The following is a 17,860-nucleotide window of genomic DNA, read 5'->3' on the forward strand; positions in this document are numbered from 1 at the left end:
TGCATTACAACGCAACCAGCCATGATGATGGTGGCCGCCCCTTTGGTGACGTCACAATGCAAGTTGCATCAAGTTGCCATGGCAGCTGGAGCACGCGATCCTCTCTAACCTCAGACAGAAATAACACATGTTCTATCTCCATTTTATGTAAGGTGTATCTCACTAGCCCTCACCCTGAGCGTGCAATTAAGGGTTTCATTGTCAGATTTTAACAAATATGATGTCGTACCATCAGTTTTGCGTCATTTCTTTGTGATCCTCACCTATAGTGTTCGACGAATTTATACGTGCTTAAATAGGCGTTATTTAAGCACTTAAACGTACGCCAAGTGGCGCATTGTTTATGTCGGAAGCTCCTGGCGTCAATTTAAAGTTGAAAGTTACCCTTCAAAGTCAGCTTCTAGCGACAGTACTATCAAAGTGACGTAATAAGTCTCGGAGACCATGCTTTTGTGATGTACGTACGTCACAGCGTCCATGTTATAAACATCATTTTTGCCGCGATGGCGCTTGTTACCGTATCACTTCAATGTGCAAATAGCCATCAGATGTCTGCTAACCGAGAGTTTTTCTCGGGGGCCCAGTGTGCGTGTGTGCCGATGCTGTCCGTGAGGCCAAGTTTCGCGAGCTGAAAGGAGCCAGACCCCTCAAAAAAACGAACGTCATTCTGGACTTCGTTATGTGAAATGTAAGCCCTTCCACCGTCACCGCGATATTCCCCACGCTTGTCCACTAAACCCATTCGAGCAACCCCATTGCTACCCCGCCTTCTCCTTTTTTTTGCGTGAGGCTTGGTCCTCGGTAGGGGCCAACTGTGCGTGTTGTTGACCGCGAGACGGAACAAAAGAATGGTCGATTTGCTTGAGTTGCGCTGCAGTAGTTGCGTCGCCGTTCTTTGACCCAGCTGGCCGCTACACTCCCTAGTGTGGGCCAGTGCTGGCCGCCGTCGAAGCTGAGGAAACAGTGCTAAAAGGCGAAGGAAACACGGTACGCTGGACGAGCGCAGTCCACTGGACGAGCACTGGGCATCGCTCGTCCAGTGTGCCTTGTTTCCTTCGTAATTTTTGCCCTGTTTGGTCAGCTAAGCATGCAACAACTTGCCCAAATCAAAGTCTTGCCGTCGAAGATTTTTTAGAAAGCGGAGGTTATTTAAGAGATTATGTACAAGAGAAAGCCACCGCAACGAAGCCGTTCTGAGGCGGCGGCATCAAACAAACTTGCACGTTGCTTTTGAAAACAATACTCTCTACGCTCCGCGAAACTTCGTTAGCGTTGTACCTTTCGATTGCCGTGAGCTCGCCGATTCTGTTTCAGTCTTGTATTTTTGCTTATCCGCTTACACGGCAGCGTCTAGGTCTGGTGTGACTCACTATTCCGTAGACTCGTGACCATTGTGCTGTGTCCGGCTGATCCAACAGTTGTTGTTGTTGTTGTTTTCCTGTGTTCCCGGACTGCGAAAAAAAAAAAGGAAGAAACAGCAATAAACAAGACGGAAAAACGAGTGTTGTGGTGAAACCCACTGACGTTGTAGTAGTGGAAGCTGTGAGTTTATTGTAGTGGGCTTGCAATCTACTGATTGATGTTTCCTACGAGGATGTACTGGAAGTCGCCAAAGCGCGGACTTGAGCTGGCGGTATCTGCACGTGAGCTGCTACGTGTTCGTGTGTGTGTTTCTTTTTATCATGTTTAAAAAAAAAAAGCTTCTATATTGGGAGATTCTTGTTTTGACGTGCGCGTCGTCTTTTTAACGACTTCCGTGATCTGCCGGTGCTTCTCATTGTTAGTGATCCGTCCCTTTTTTTTTTTTTTTCTGAAAGAATTAACGCGTGCAGTTTTTTTCTATTGTAGAGTCGCTGATGCCAAGGTCTACCTTTGCACGTCCATTTTTCATGAGGGCTTTAGACCAGTATGGAAGTATTCTGGAGTAAAGAAAAAAAAAAAAGAAAAGCCCGTTGAAGTGCATGCTCTGCGTTCGCATGTCTGTATGACAGTATGTTTATTTAAACTGCAAGCCTAGCTTTAAGTTGGACTTGTGTTTCAACAATTCGTTCCTCGCTTAAGTAGCGCCTACGTGAAGCATGACGTTGTCTGTCTTACCAGTTTTCTTGAGCTTTGAAACATTGGTGCAGATGTGGTGCATGGCTACTTTGGCCACCGTTTCAAACATGTTATCAACATTTCCCAACCAGGTTGCATACCTGTTTTTTTATGTGCACTTACCCACAGTGATAGCATAGCCACTGAAGGCGTTGCAGTGCTTGAGGAGTACTGACACTATTTTGAGGCACCCCGAAAGGGATTTTTTCCTTTAATTTGTATGATGTGCACTTCAACGCCTTCGCACACGAGGGCCAGACAACTCGTGTCAGATATCCGACATTTATTGTCAAGCTTTCGTCACTCCGCATCTACAAGCTAATAATAATGGTTGGGCTTTCCCAAAACTACCATACGATCATGAGAGACGCCGTAGGGGAGGGCTCTACAAATTTGGTTTACCTGGGGTTTCTTTAACTTGTAGCTAAATTTAAGCTCACAGATTCCAAGCATTTTCGCCTCCATTGAAAATGCAGCTGCTGCGGCCGGGTTTCGATTCCGTGACCTGTGAGTTGGCAGTCGAGCGCCATAACTATTAAACCGGCCGGTCATCTGCAACCAGTCCCACCGCAATGGACATTAACGACTAGTCTGCACAGTGCACTGTGTTTGTGAAGTCTGTGTCCTGCATGTGGCCTGAATTGCAGAAATCTGCCCAGTCACTGGAGGGCAATGCACTCATCGTTTACGTAAAACACATGTGGCTGACATTAAGTGACTGGCACGGTGCTGGTGTTTCCCGAGTTGCAGTCTTCCAGTGCTGCCACACTATTGCTTGCATCACAGCAAAGCTGCTCTTTGATAACAAAGTAGAATGTGCCTTTTTATCGTGGTAGTATGAAAACCAAATTCATTGCATTCTCATGCATTACTACACAGTTTTTAGGGTTCCTGACACCCATGTTCTTATTTAGAGCAACAAGACAAAGCTATTTAAATTTCGTATCATTACTGGTTTTAAAAAAAAGCACGAACAGCTTTTTTTCGCTTGGTTTATGGTGTATGTCAAAGCATCCCAAGCGGTCGAAAAGTAAGCAGGAATCCCCACACAACGGTGCACTTCTTAGTTGTATCGACCTTTTTGGCAATTGTCGCCCTGGAGTCCAGTTTAAAATTAACTTCAGATGTGATTGAGCATGCAAGTTCGTCTAAACGGCAAACTAGGCAGCTAACATTTGCTGCAGCTCTATTCGTAGCCAATTTTCTTGTGGAAAAAGGTTTTCATCTGCGTTCACCCGTAATTTCAGTGCCGACTGTTTTGACTTGTCAGTGTGCTTCTGCAATTGAGATCCATAACTCTTCAAGAGGTATTGAGAACAATAATGGTGTTTGATGAGCCTATCAGATGTGTAAACGAAAGCTTGATTAGATGGTGACATATTGTGCTGTGAGTCATCGGAGAACGTTGGAAAATGTTGCAACGGTTGCTGGCAGTATTGAAATGTTTGCTTGCAGTATGTTATGTGGAGCTCTTTTCTGCCAAGGAGCATTGGTGTGATACGGAAGACGAACGTTGGTATGACAGGTCACATTGATAGCATGAAACAATAAATCGCAATTTCGTGCAGTTTCTGTGTTGAAAAATGCTGAAAATTCAATGTTGGGGCAAAATTCTGGTGGCAACACACGCATGCACAACTTCTTTATGCTACTTGTGTGAACTTGTGGCCGAAAGATAGTAAAATAGATCGCTCATTAGATGCATTGAACCTTCTCCATAGTGAATAAATCTCGACTTAACCCCAATGGGCTGTATATGACTGTAGCCATATTCTGGAACGTGCCGGGTTCCAGAAGCAATGTGGAGAGCGTTTTTTGTTGTTGTTTTTTTCTTCACGAATGCAACCAGAAACTAATCGGGCATAGATTTGGGGCCTATAACTTACTTCTTCATATGTCATAATAGAACATGGCTCACTACAAGTAATGAAGAAAATAATTACATTTAAATTTAAATGAAATAGTCTATAATCTCACATGAAGCAACGCATGGCTTCCATTTCCTTTCTTAAAATGTAATACAGGGATGGAAATGCTGCTCCATACTGCTTCAAAAGAGAAATGCTGCTCTGTGCTGCTCCAAAGTGTCATATTTGTTAGTGACTGCTGCGAACCTGCTCTGAAATGGTATTGGAAAACGAAAAACGATTGACTTGAACGATGCGGTCGTTCAGCAAGACTAGTGGAACCAGAGACAAGCTGTATGTACTGTTATGCTAGTATGCAGTTTGCTTAATAACTGCTTACTAGCTGCACACTAGCCTACTGGCCATGCCGGAGGTTCTGTCACTATATGTGTCTGATTCAGCTGTATATGTGGACCTGACCGGCAGATTATTTTGGTAAAATGTTTGTGATTACAGTCCAATATTGTGATAGTGATGATAGTTCAATATCTGCTGTGACGACTTTTTTGATGTTTGACTGATTATATTTACCGTTATGTCGGCTTTGACCTTGTTTTATGCTACAAGAACTGGCATTTTATGTAAAAAGCTTTCTTTTAATTTTTGATGCTGGCTCTCTTTGGGCGTTTGAGAATAACATATTCCTGTGATCTCGTACTAATTTCGAGCTGCTGCTTTGGCAATAGCTTCATGTGATTGTGCCTACTTTTTTAATTTTGTCCTCAGCTTCATCACTTTATTCAGGTCACAAGTACTCTAAATTTAAATATATATGGCTCATCTTACTTAATGTTCAGTGGCCATTCATTTGCTTAGTCATGTGTTGCTTGCAATGATTATTGTACATGCAATATGTTAATTAGACATTAATATTTACGACATGTTTAACTGATGCTTTAAACTTAAGGAATAGTTAGGAATATTCTGCCATCTGCTTTGAAAACACCAACAGCTGCTCCAAAATAGCATTTTTTTTTATGCTCCGGGAACACTTAAGGCTGCTCTCAAGCATCATTTTTTCGTGCTCCAGGATCTGCTCTAAAAAGTAAAATGTCATTTCCATCACTGTGTATTATTAGGTGCCTTGTAAATATTGTGTGTGAAATTTACACATTTGTGGGCAGTAAATCATAATTCCCGCGTTGTTGTTGCAGTAATGCTTCTTTGCTCTTCTACATCGATTTATCAGAGACTTGGAGCTCTCTTAAACAACCAACTAGATTTTCCAGAACTGTCCTTTGTGGGAACTAGTTTTGACTGTACGCCATTGAAGGCTAATGTGCACCGGGTGCACGTGTTTTCACATGTACATTTTGTTTCATGTACGATTCATTTCATATCGCGTAACCTACTCGGCGGTTCTCTCTTCCATGAAGAATATTGCTACCGAGGTGTTCACAGCTGACCTTGTTGTTGCACCTCACATTGGTGTTTTCTTCCAATTGGTTTATTCTACATATCTTGCAATGCTTCCGTTGCAGCACCATGGTATGTGAGCCAAGCCCATGGGGAACGCGCTGTGCTGCTGCCTCGGCCAGGACGCATCTACTGGTGACCACCCGCTGAAGTTTCTCGATCCCGCGTGCTCCAAGGGCGGAGCCACGGGTGTCACCAACAGCCAGGCCGCCGCCTCCGCCACGGGTCCCGCCTACGGGGCGGGTGCTTCCACGACCCCCACCGGTGGCGGCGGTGGCCTTGGCTCTACGGTTGCCAGCACTCCGGCAACCACGCCGACCGGCATCGCCGGTTTCATCGCCAACTCGGCCGCGGCCACCTCGGAGTCCAACGTGTCTATCTCGACGGCTCCAGCGGCACCACGAACCAGCATTGGTGAACGGTTTATGTTCTACCCCCGCATCCAGCGTGACGCTGGACGCCGGGGAACTTTCGAGCCACGTCACTCGGAGGCACGTGCTGCCGCACTCTTCGAGAAGTACCGGGACCCCGAAGAGGACGCTGTGTTGGCCGAGGGAATCGTGCAGCTCTGCGACGACCTGGGCGTGAGGCCTGAGGAGTTTCGCGTCCTTCTCCTCGCGTGGAAGTTCGGTGCCCAGCAGATGTGCCGTTTTACAAGAGACGAGTTCCTTGGGGGCTGCCGCGCGCTTCGTGCAGACTCGGTGCCTGCTATCCAGGTGCGGTTCCCTGAACTTTTGGCCGAGGCCCGAGAACCGGCTCGGTTCCGCGACCTTTATCGCTTCACATTCCGTTTCGGGCTCGAGTCTGGCCAGCGCACACTGCCAACGGACATGGCGGCGCAGCTGTGGCGCCTTGTGTTTTCCCAGGAGCCACCGGCAGTGCTCGAGCGCTGGTTGGCATTCCTTGAGAGCCACCCCGAGGTGCGCGGCATCACGAGCGACACGTGGAACATGTTTTTGCACTTTGCTGAGACGGCGGGCCGCGACCTCAGCACATATGATGACTCCGAGGCGTGGCCCAGCCTGTTCGACGACTTTGTGGAGTATGAGAACGACCAGACGAACCAGAATGTGCTCCACCAGGTGAACAAGGGCGGCAGTGATGTGAAGGCTGAGTGACGATGCATCGCCAAAGGTGAGTATCCCTCTTCTGCCGCTGTCTCATGGGGCTGTGGTGTGCTCAAAAGTGCCATATACCATTTGGTCAAAGTGTTTGCAGCTTATTAGAAGCAAGAAGGTGTGCATGTATGCGATCTTGCGCAAACCCCTTTGTCCCCACATTGCAGTTCTGCTGCACGAAGTATTAGTTCATAGAGAGCGGCATAGCTCAAAAGCAACTGCAATGTGAAATGAGCAGACCAATCCTGCTATGAGTGCACAACTTTCGTAGATGTATCTGTATGTGTGAAATGGATATAGATCAATATCCAAAAGTGCTTAGAAGCAAAGAATGAAAGACAAAGGCTGGCCCAGTATAGAAATGCTTGTAGGCAGAATAGTATATATAGTATGATTTCTTGTGGACAATTGAGGACGTACAGTACGAAATTCCTTGTAGATGCAATAGGGCAGACACAGTAGAAAATTCCTTAAATCGCTGTAATAAATGATTGCAAGTGCTATTGTTCTGCCACGTTTCCCGGGCTTGCCAATTGCATTCAGCAATCCACGCACTGTTCGTGCTATAGTATTCTGTTGTTCTTCAAGCTGTCATTTTTCGCTTTTTCAAAGCGCTCACTTTTCAGAGGAGGGTGGGGAATAGGGTGAGAGACAGGATAGCGTGAAAGCAGTGCTCATCAAGATTGTCCACACGAAAGCTCAGCAACATGTATTAAAGGGCAAGCACTGTTCTATGGTGCAAAACAAAAGCTATACCACAAAGTGAGGGAAAGGCTTTTCAATGAGTGCCGGAGAACCTTGCCTAATACAGTGCACCCGGCATGCTTTGTCACGCATGGCTAAGGTACTCGGCTGCTGACCCGCAGGTCGCGGGTTCAAATCCCGGCTGCGGCGGCTGCATTTCCGATGGAGGCGGAAATGTCGTAGGCCCGTGTGCTCAGATTTGGGTGCACGTTAAAGAACCCCAGGTGGTCGAAATTTCCGCAGCCCTCCACTACGGCGTCTCTCATAGTCATACGGTGGTTTTGGGACGTTAAACCCCACAAATCAATGAATGCTTTGTTACGCATCAACAGTTGAGGCAAATGTGTTTCATAATCACACACGTCTAATGACAGAATGTGAAAACTTGGAGGAATGGTGTTTGCAAGCCCCTCCCCCCCCCCCCCCCCAACCTCCATTCGTATCAGCATTCTGCGCACTGCCAGTGGTGGTGCTACAGTGGCATACAGGGGCTTGTGGCCGAGACTGCTGCTTGCAAAGCCAACGTACCATGTGATGTCGTTGAACTAAAAGAATGTGTTGAATTTTGCCGACACTGCAACAGGTGTGCACCAGCCAGCATTCTGCAGACATTTCGCGTATCTCGTAGCAGCATTAAAGGGGCTGTCAAAAGAAAATAAGCTGTCCGGTTGTGATTTTATAAGAATGAATCGGACATGCCAATTCTGAAATATTTGAAATAGCAGTTTTCTAAGGCTCCTAAGCAACCACACTGCACTACTGGCTGCTATAGGCACTAACGTGTGATGTCGTGCTGAGATATGTAATGAACACAGTGTTAGCTTTCTTTTGCTTTAAAGTAGTATGCTTATAGACATCCAAAAAAGAAGAAATTACCACAACAATTTTAGGAGCCACAGTTGTGTACTCTGCAAGTACCACAAGTGATCTGCTTGGTTCCGCTTTCAAGTACATCCGAGCTTCGTCACATGTGGATTCTTGTCTCTCCGGTTGCGTTCGCTTGCTTAGTGCAGCGTTCCTGTATTTTCTTGTTGCGTTAGGTTGTGTCTGATGGTGTGTTTTAGGTGGCTTAGTCTTCGCTATGCTAACCATGTACGTCATCAGACAGTGCCGCACAACTTGCCAAAGTGTGAGCTAGTCAAACGTCTTTACGGCGCTGCAATTGAAATGGTACGTCGTTATGAACGTCGCTCAACCATGGCTCAACAAACATTGTTGTGCTGCCATGTTTTGTCTACGACAGAGGCTTTTTATTGGCTGATTTAAAGTGACGTCAGCTGTATAGCTGAGGTAAACATGAGCTGGGTAATTGAAATTGTGCTTTTATAGCTAATAAATGAAGCTGCTGTTGTAATGCGGAGAGACAAGACACAATACTCGTTGACGTAGGTGGGGGTTCTACGTATTTGGCTACCTTCGTCTTTAGCGCCAGTGCTTAAGCACCGCTATATCGTTCTTACACCGAACAGTGAAACGAGTCGAGGTATAATATTGAATAGATAGCCAGGATTCTGAATACACACTTAGTCTGAAAATTTTCGGAAACGCTTCACAACCTCTTTGAAGGTACTGATGTGAAAATTTTGTTTTTTTTTGTGTGTGTTTAATGAAAATCCAAGCTCTCCATAGCCTAGAAAATGTGCCCATGAGCCCAAATTCGCCCTGCAAGATTATAGTTGCATCATGTTTTTAAGAGTTAGTTTCAATTCCTTCTGTGCCCAATGTCACGTATGAACTTCTCGTCACATGCTTGTTCAAGATGGCACAACATTTGCACAGCCACTGTGCTCTGTGACTCAGTTGGTGACGTACAAGCAGCCATTTTACATGTTTCGATGCCTGATGTCGTCTGAACAAGCCATGCTCCTGCATAAGATCACTGGAACTGATACTGTAGCCTGATGTCATGCTAATGTCGTCAGTTGGTGTGCCATGTGAAGATTGACTTTAATATAAAAATAAAGTTTCAGCACTTCTTGAGCTTCATGCTTGCTCAGAGCTGTCTCTGTATACGAAATATTTTTATGGTGGAGTGACTTCAGCTTTGAGGAATTGATGTCAGCACCTCTTTAAGAGAGTTCGTATTGCAGACATGACTTGGGATTTTGAGAAACTGAGCCGATGTAAGTGCTAAAGTTTCGTTAAAGGGCCCGTGCGACACTTTCTAATGGTCAGAAAATGATGCTGATTGGTAGTCGAGGTTCCTGAGAACAATCTCATTTGTGGTCTGGAATTTACAAAAAATTCTCAGTTAACCTATAGTTGTTTTCTCTTCTCTCGACAAATCATGCCGTTATCCTAAGTGACTGTACCATGAACCCTAATTGTACCGCCGTTGGCTGATTTAAGCATCATGAGCTGTATAATTATTGTGGCCACCACAGGATGGCGTTACAGGCCCACACTTGCGTTCACTGTAAAAGTAAGCAGTGTGTTCAAAGGAAAAAAAAAAAGTGTTCTATGTTATGACGTGTGCTCGTAGAAGAATGAGTCTTCTGGCCCTTGCCCTCTCTTCATAGCTTTCAGCGTGCTTGCACTTATAAAGAAGAGAGAAAACACTTTTGGAGGGGGGGGGGGGGGGCATGCAATAAGTTTCTTTAACTCTGCCCATACCTGCCGGGTTCTAAAAATTTTTCCAACAGTAGATGCGGGAGCCAGTAAGCTCTTTTAAAGAATCTATTCAATGATTACCTGTAAAAATGTTGCAAGGCCCCTTTAAGGTATTCAGCCTCAATTGGGAATCGTTGTGTGAAGAGTTGCTTTCTAAATTGGAGTGTTGTGCGGGACACGAGTGCGGCTGGAAATCGGCACACAGAAGCGAGTATTGTGTCCCTTGAAGGAGAAGCAACTACTAGTTTTATTTTTGTGGTTCTACAGCCTCTATGGCTTGGCCCTGCACCCCCGCACCGCTTCCCTTTCTCGCTAACTACACGATAAGAGTTCACTGAGAAAGATGGAAGAAGGTGTCTGACTGCTGTTATGTGAACGGTGAACGTGAGGCCGCGGTAAGAGGTTTTGATGGGCCTAGATGTGGCTTTTTGGTAGCCGTAGCTACAGTAAAAGCTCGTTAACTCGGATCTTACGAGAGCGGAGAAAATGTCCGAGTTAACTGAATTCCGAATTATCGAATGGACCATGAAAACAAAAGAAAAACGTACGCGGCACAGACAAACCTTTATTTCTTAAAAAAAGTGCGTTATTTTTGCCTGCCTCCCCGTCGGAATTTCTGACATAATGATCTTATTTAATCCCATCAGGTGGTAGTGCGCACGTTCACTGTCGCGAGAACAAACGCAGAACTCCTTGAGGACAGCGAGGGCTTCAGCGGCCTCCTGCACGGTGCGGCGACGTCGCGTCGGCTCATCCTGGCCGTCATCGTCGGAACAGTGATTTTGGTCCTCCTCAAGCACTTCCGATAATATATCATCGTCAGTCAGCGGACCATCAACAGCAACATGATAGTCTATAGCGACGTAGTCTAAAATCTGGACGCCACTAGGAAGGAGCGAGTCAAAACGCGTGTCATTCACCTCGTTGTCTATATTTCCAGTGGGCTCGGTGTCCTATGGAGTGGCCTCTGGAGGAATATCCGAGTTGTCAGGGCGGACAAAGTCGCTGTGCCGCAAAGAATTTGCAATGACCGCGGGTGGCGTTTCGCTCCAGACATGAGCCGAAATGTGAATTGCTGTCAGGAGAGTCACGTCATATTCCCGCCCTGCTTCCTTGCACAGCAGGATCCGTTCCAGCACATGCTTTCTGTACCTGTTTTTTACGTGCTGAATTATCCCTTGATCTAGCGGTTGCAGAGCAGCCATCGTGTTTGCAGGTAGAAATACAAGTTCGATGCACTCCAGCCCTGTCACTCTGGTATGAGCACTGCAGTTGTCAACTAGAAGAAAAACCTTGTCGGAGAAGCGGCGGTCGAGTTGGCGCAGCCGAGCTTGGAAAATCTCCGAAGTCATCTAGGCCTTTCTGTTGGCGCGGTATTGCACAGGAAAGTGGTGAATGTTCTTAAAACACCTTGGGTTACGTGCCTTCCCGATGACTAGCTGTGGCAGGCGCTCGGTGCCCGACATATTTGAAGCGAGAAGCACAGTGATTCTTTCTTTGCTCTTCTTCCCTCCAACGCACGGATCGCCTGTGAAAGTGATCGTTTTGTCCGGGGAGGATTTAAAAAAATAGAGCCGTTTCATCGGCATTGAAGACCTTGGCAGACTCATAACGAGCCGGGTACTGGGGAAGCTCAATTGTTTTCCAGTCAGCAATACACCGTTCATCCACTGCTGCTTTTTCCCTACACACGTTTCGAAAGACCAACCCGTGCCTTTCTTTAAAGCGCGCAAACCAGCCTTCAGACGCACCGAAAGATTCGATGTTCATTCTCAGTGCGTACCTTTTAGCTGGCTGACAGATCAACGGTCCACTCAAGGGAAGCTGGCCGTTCCGCATGTCTGTTATCCACTGCAGCAGCGCGTCTTCCAGCTTCGGGTGTGCTGCCGTCCTTGGTTGTTTTCCGGGGAATTGGTCGCTGTCAAACGCCTCAAAAATTTTTTCTTTGTTCTTCACGTAGTCGCTTGAGGTGCTTCTCTTAACATCGTACTTTTTCATTATCTCCTGTCGAGAAACTCCTGCATCCACGTCTTTCAATAACCTTTCTTTCAAGATCATTTGCTTGCTGCTGTGGCCGCTTAACTCCTGTGACGGTCGCCATGAAGCGTGACGGCGGCGACAGCGCGCACGAACACAGTCGCAACACAAAGAACCAAGACATTAAGTACACCAGTAGGCGTAGCATGGACGTAGCGAGCAGGTGTTAGTAGACACTTGATGCGCCAGTGGCCCAAGCGCTTCCGCTGCGTGGTGACTAGCGCCACCTAGCCACTTCCCCCTCATTCACTATTATCATGGTCATATTCTGCTGCAGTTTCCTCGGTTTCGGTTTCTCCAAAACTCCGGTTCTGCCGTCGGTTATGGCAAGTGGTGCTTGAGCCTCCAAGCCGCCAAGATCGCGCTGGAGTCCCTATAGCCCTCCCCGGAGTTGTCAGAGATAGCCGGTGCGCGGCTAAATCTCTCCGAATTAATGAGCATTTGACCTCATTGAAATATACACAGTTTTGCCGGGACTGCACCGAGAGTTCGAGTTTACCGAGTTTCCAAGTTAACGAGGTCCATATAAACGAGCTTTTACTGTATTTAGCCACAGATTTTGCTGCCTTATTTTTTGTAAGCGCACCTGTGCGTGAGATGATTGTTAAATAAAAGGACATTAAACTCAATTGCTGCTTGGCTTTAGGTCTTGCAGCTTTTGCAGTATCTTCACAAGAATTAACTTTGAGGTTAAATTATATATTTGAAGTTTTTAGACGAGGTTACCCTACACTTTCTCTGCAATTCTCCTATCATCCTGTTCCAGTAAACCTGCCAACACAAAAGAATTGGGAGACTCGTAAAATTAAAGCCATGGCATGGCGAATCCTTTTGGATAACTCATTGGCTAACATGTTGAACTGTTTCTAAAGCAGGTCACTGAAGCTCTATGATGTAGGTTTAGCTTGTGGCCATTGCACCCTCATTTCGATGTCGGGGAACACCGGAAAATCCAGAGTGCTCAAAATTAATTCAGAGTCTTGCATTATGGTGCAAATCTCCAGAATGGCACATTGCTGCTGTCCCGAAGGCCGTAGGATCAAATAGTGGCCGCAGGCGACTGTATTTCAATAGACGCAACATGATAGAGGCACATGTGTTCAAACTTGGGTGCACATCAACCCTTTCGTTACAGAGCTCTTTTTGGCCAGAAACTACACAAAATGATAATTTGTCTATTTAATTCTGCGTGTCTTGAGACAGCTAAAAAACTGTGCAATGGTGCCTTATTCGCAAGATGCATTCAATTTTTTTATCTGTGCAGACAATCGGGTTTACTGCACTGCACCTTAAAAAGTTCCCTAAACTCTGCGCTTTTTGGTGCAGGAAATGTCTCTTTCGACACAAAGAAAATAAGGTGCAGGGAAGCAAATTCACGAGACAGAACTAAATGAGTTACGTCTATTGGGGTTTGCTTACATCTACCGTAAAATGCCAAGCAAGTGCCACCCCCGCCCACCCCCTCCTTTTTTTTAAAGACGATAGTCTTTCTTGGGGACCTTCGACACAAAAATTTGGGTCTGTCTGTCTGTACACTTGTCTGTTTGTCAATTATTAACATCGTATACTTGAAACGGTCGACCCCATCCGTAGCGCCCACCAATGTTGTTCAAGGTTCAGTGTTCATACTTCTGTAATTGTGAATTAAAAAGCAATTATTGCGCATGTCTGGGGGACCATAACAACACGTATATATTCTGCATGTGCGTCTTTTACTAGAAAAGGCATACATAGGTAATTTTAAGGACCATAGCGCCTATCACGCTCCGCTGACCATGCAACGCTTGCACGGAATGGGGAGTGTTTCGAACGCTTTGCTAAGACGAGACGGTGGTGGCACCTACCCGTCGCTTGCGTTCTACTCCTTATCAGCTCTGGGGCGGGCACACACACCCGTTTCAAAACCCCGCGCTTCGTTTTCCAAGAAAACAACCAGATAGCGCTTATGTCTCACGTGTCACGTGACTTGATTCGTTCGTTCGCCTCCGCTGCACGCTCGAGGCACTCTAGCGCAGTGCCTCCAGAATACCATTCACCGATTTTCTTGCACAGAACATCAAATAAATGTTTTGTTCACTCTCTCCACACGCAAGACTATCGTCTTTTGACGAAATTTGCTGATTAACATGCAGATACGGGGCCAATTTTGTTTCCGGGGATCTGAATTAAGTGCCAATGACCGAACAACTATTCATTTCTCCTCCTCATGTGCGGCCAATTTTTTTCACGACAAACATCGCTTGTGTAAAACGAACCACAAGTGTGATTACGCTGAATGCATATCTAATATTGTTTATGAAATTCTGTTGTCATGTAAATTGTCATGTAAGCAGCTACCTCACCGCCATCTTCATTTCTGTTCGGGACCAAACAAGGGCCCCCCCCGCTCCCCCCCCCCCCCCCCAAATCAAGAGACTTGCTTGGCATTCTACGGTAAGGGCATCCACTGCTGATACATCAATATCCCGTCTTCATCCACTTCTTATGATTTACAGGAACAATGCTGCTATGTGTACTCACCAGCGCACTCGCAGGGGAACTTTATCATTCTTTGTTAACAAAAGTTTTACAAACGAGGGCATCTTTTTCTTTTTTTCCTGAACGGAGCTTTTCCAGCTTTTGTGCAGAGCAAGAGACCGTTTTCAAATTTAGTGTGCATGAATTAAGAGCTTTCTTCACCAAAATGAATGCTTTGGACGTGTTTTTATATTTTTTAATGCTATATGTGTTGAAGCCCGAGAGAACACAGCAAAATGAGTTAGGGTGCCCTTAGATGCAAGCCCAGCTTGTCTTTGGTATGAGCTATACAAACCGTGTCGGCGAGCTCAGCTGGTTTGTGGCAGGGAAAATGTTAAGAAACCCAAGGGGGTTGAAATTTCTGGAGCACTCCTCTGCAGCGTATCGTAATAATATCGTATTTTCAGGACGTAAAACCCCAACAATCTAATATTGAAGTGCAGAGCCATGAATTTTCCCAAATCTACCTCGAAAAAAAGAAATATTAGGCCTGTGTGGTTATTGCAGTACTTGAATTCACTTCGATTCGAATTTAAAATGAGGACAATGGCGAAATATTCGAAACGAAGGAATCAATGTATATTAATCTGCGTGTAGTCTACTGTAAAGGTGGTTTCACTGCAGCAATGGGTTGCTAAGCCACGAAGACGCCTTTCCAAGGGAATCCGCACTGTGGCGAAGCTTTTATTTCTAAGTAAAATGAAACACAATGCCCTGGCAATAATTGATAATTTCTTAAGTTTAAAAGCTTGTTACAGTGGCCTATACACTCTTAGTATAGTAAATTATAAACTTGACATATTTTACAGGTTATCACTTGCATTCTACTGAAAGTAAAATCCTGCTACTATTCAATGCTGTTTCCGCTTCATTTCAACAAAAAATAATGGCGTTTGCAAAGGCCTTGTTTCAATTTTAGGGGCGAAGCTCCTCTTTGTCTAACCTTGTCATTCGTCATACGTAACCGAGAGAAAAAGAGACGAGAAAGAAAAGGCAGTATCTCCCCAACAGTATAATGGACGGCACTGTCTCATAGAAGTACATACAAACAGCAGTTGAGTGAGGATGTTATAGATGGTGCTTTACCGCTACTCTCCGATTGGCTGCTGCATGGGCTGTGCCTCGTTACGCGGAAAACGAGTGCCTCTCTGTCTCCTGGATAGTCTCCGTACGTGGCGGATCGTTGATGAGGCATGTACGAAGCAGGGCGGCGGGCGCGTTGACACTTGCGCTCGGCTTCTTTGGCTCGTGTCTCGTCTATGTTACCCGCGTGCCGTCTTCATTCTTAAACGCGATCGGACACACGAACAAATGGACGGACGGAAGCTTCGCCCCACTCATCATCATTCACCCCGTGGATATGCTGTGATTTTTTTTAAAAGAAAATATTATGTAGGTTAGTAAGGTAATCACAAATATGCCCATTTCTCTTTATAATATGTGATGTATATACTGCTCAAATTCGATTCGAATTTATTCGACCAAGGTCGCTTTTCACTCCAAACGTAATATCCACTATTCGCTCAAGCCTACAAACTCTGTGTGGCTGCAGTTGAGACACTTGTCTTTCCAATCCCCTGACTGCTTTTTATTTTGCAGGGTTGTGACTAATCGGAAACATCGAGCCGGGATCCGAGCGAAGGCGCAAGCTCCACAGCCGCCTGGAATACTGTTCCGACAGCTGACGTCCTGCTACACGTGGTGTGCGGGCCTGGTCCTATCAAAGGGGGCGACTGCCAGGAGTGCACGAAACTATACATACTCTTGCCTCGAGCTGTGTAGCTCGAGCACTATTGCATTTGTAGGCTGCGTGCTTCGCTGCCGGATTGCGAGAAGATTGCTAGAGATCGCGTAGGCAAGCTCACAGTAGGGAGGGCCTGTGTTGTTTCGAATGCTCTTGTGTTCTGTCGACGATGTAGCCATGCTCCATGAAACAAAAGGCTTTCCTCACGTCGACCAATCAGATTCGTAGGACTAAAGAAGTTTGCGTTTTTCGAGTTCAGCTGGACATAAACACGGCACGCTGTCTTGTTTGCCAACCATGCACAGGCTCCAAAATGGACGCAAAATTTTCGACTCGCCGTTTGACCCGGCGTTTGAATGACAACGTGATGTTAAAATGAAAGGAAAAAAAACGCGGTGCATGTCCTGGAGAGCACGGAGAACTAGTCAACATGCCTGTGGCACTCTGGAAGGCGTGGCATTGTGTAGTGGTGTCATACACAACAGAAGGCTTAGTGTGTGCTTGTATGTTGCCAGCGAAAAAAGAACAGATGTAGAAAAACGCACCATGCTGATATTTTTTTATAGTTTACACAATTGCGACTTAATTGAAAGACCTGCAATGGCACTTGAGAGTGCGGTACTCCCTTTGTACACCCTGCCTGCCATGTTCTATACTGGTGTCTGTCGGGTACTTTTGATATCTATCGAAGCTGATCCAGATTAGGCTCGATTCAGGTCACGTACCACTACACGGTCACTTTTACTCGTTTTGAGGTCTGATCACAATCTGTGCACGGCTTCCAGATCGCATTGTGGCTGGCGTCTCCACCAAACTTGTTCTATGTAAGTTTGGACCATGTTTCAGCGACTGTTGTTGCTCATTGTCAAGAAATCTAATTTGGACCGGCCCTGGTTGCAATAGAAAGGGCTCGTGTGATATCAGTATTAAGCTGCATTCTCACTACAGTAGTGATTGTAGACAAATCAGCCGCACAATGTACGCCACTGATTGAAACGCTTTGTAACTTGCGTTCGACCAACGAGCTAACTCTGCTGCCGTTTTCCTGAAGTATGAAAAACGGCATAAACTATGTCAGGACTTCCATGAGTAGCTGTCCACTCGGAATCATGTGCAGCCAACGTCTTCTTGTCGGTAAGTGACCTAAAGACGGTCGTCATCAGATTGAAGTATTTCCTGCAGCATGTCTAGCCTAAAGTGGTGATTTGCTTTATTTAGCTGTGAGGATGAATCACTTCTTTGAAACCAGGGGAGTGACCGCTGCAACGATAGTGACAAGTACGTTCTCGTAATGTGTACAGTCGGCGTGCTGAGGTCGTGATTTCACCTTGTGTTTGAGTTAAAATTCACTTACATTTTTATTGTTTTTTTTCCTTGCAATGCCCCCTGGGCATGTTGTCCATGAACTGTATTTTTGTTTATTTGACGGTGCATTGTGTTCCCTAATGCTGGGTTTCATAGACAGTCATTGCAATATTTGCAAGTCAACACGAGTCGTTTTTCAGGGCTTCAAAGCCATTTAGTTTGAAGAGTGTTAAGATTTCAGACTTCATTTTCTGGCGTGGCACGACAGAATTTGTTTTTGCGTCTGCCCACAAGTTTGCCACAGCCTTCAAGCCTATTCAGACTGCTCAAATTCACTGATCTTTCTTTATTAAATCGATAATGCC

General features: G+C 45.8%; 1 protein-coding gene across 1 annotated transcript; it reads left to right on the top strand.

The window, feature by feature from the left end:
* Nucleotides 1–553: 553 nt before the first annotated feature.
* Nucleotides 554–16,251, top strand: SCCRO3 (defective in cullin neddylation 1 domain containing SCCRO3). Its single transcript, XM_037431443.2, has 3 exons — nt 554–688; nt 5,486–6,554; nt 16,046–16,251. The coding sequence occupies exon 2, from the start codon at nt 5,510–5,512 to the stop codon at nt 6,536–6,538; it is 1,029 nt and encodes a 342-aa protein (XP_037287340.1). The 5' UTR covers nt 554–688; nt 5,486–5,509; the 3' UTR covers nt 6,539–6,554; nt 16,046–16,251.
* Nucleotides 16,252–17,860: the final 1,609 nt, after the last annotated feature.

This window comes from Rhipicephalus microplus, chromosome 7, assembly GCF_043290135.1.
Source record: "Rhipicephalus microplus isolate Deutch F79 chromosome 7, USDA_Rmic, whole genome shotgun sequence".
Classification (NCBI taxonomy): domain Eukaryota; kingdom Metazoa; phylum Arthropoda; class Arachnida; order Ixodida; family Ixodidae; genus Rhipicephalus; species Rhipicephalus microplus.

What these genes read in the sequence shown, in the direction of transcription:
- SCCRO3 (XM_037431443.2), top strand. Translation starts at nt 5,510, where the DNA reads ATGGGGAACGCGCTGTGCTGCTGCCTCGGCCAGGACGCATCTACTGGT.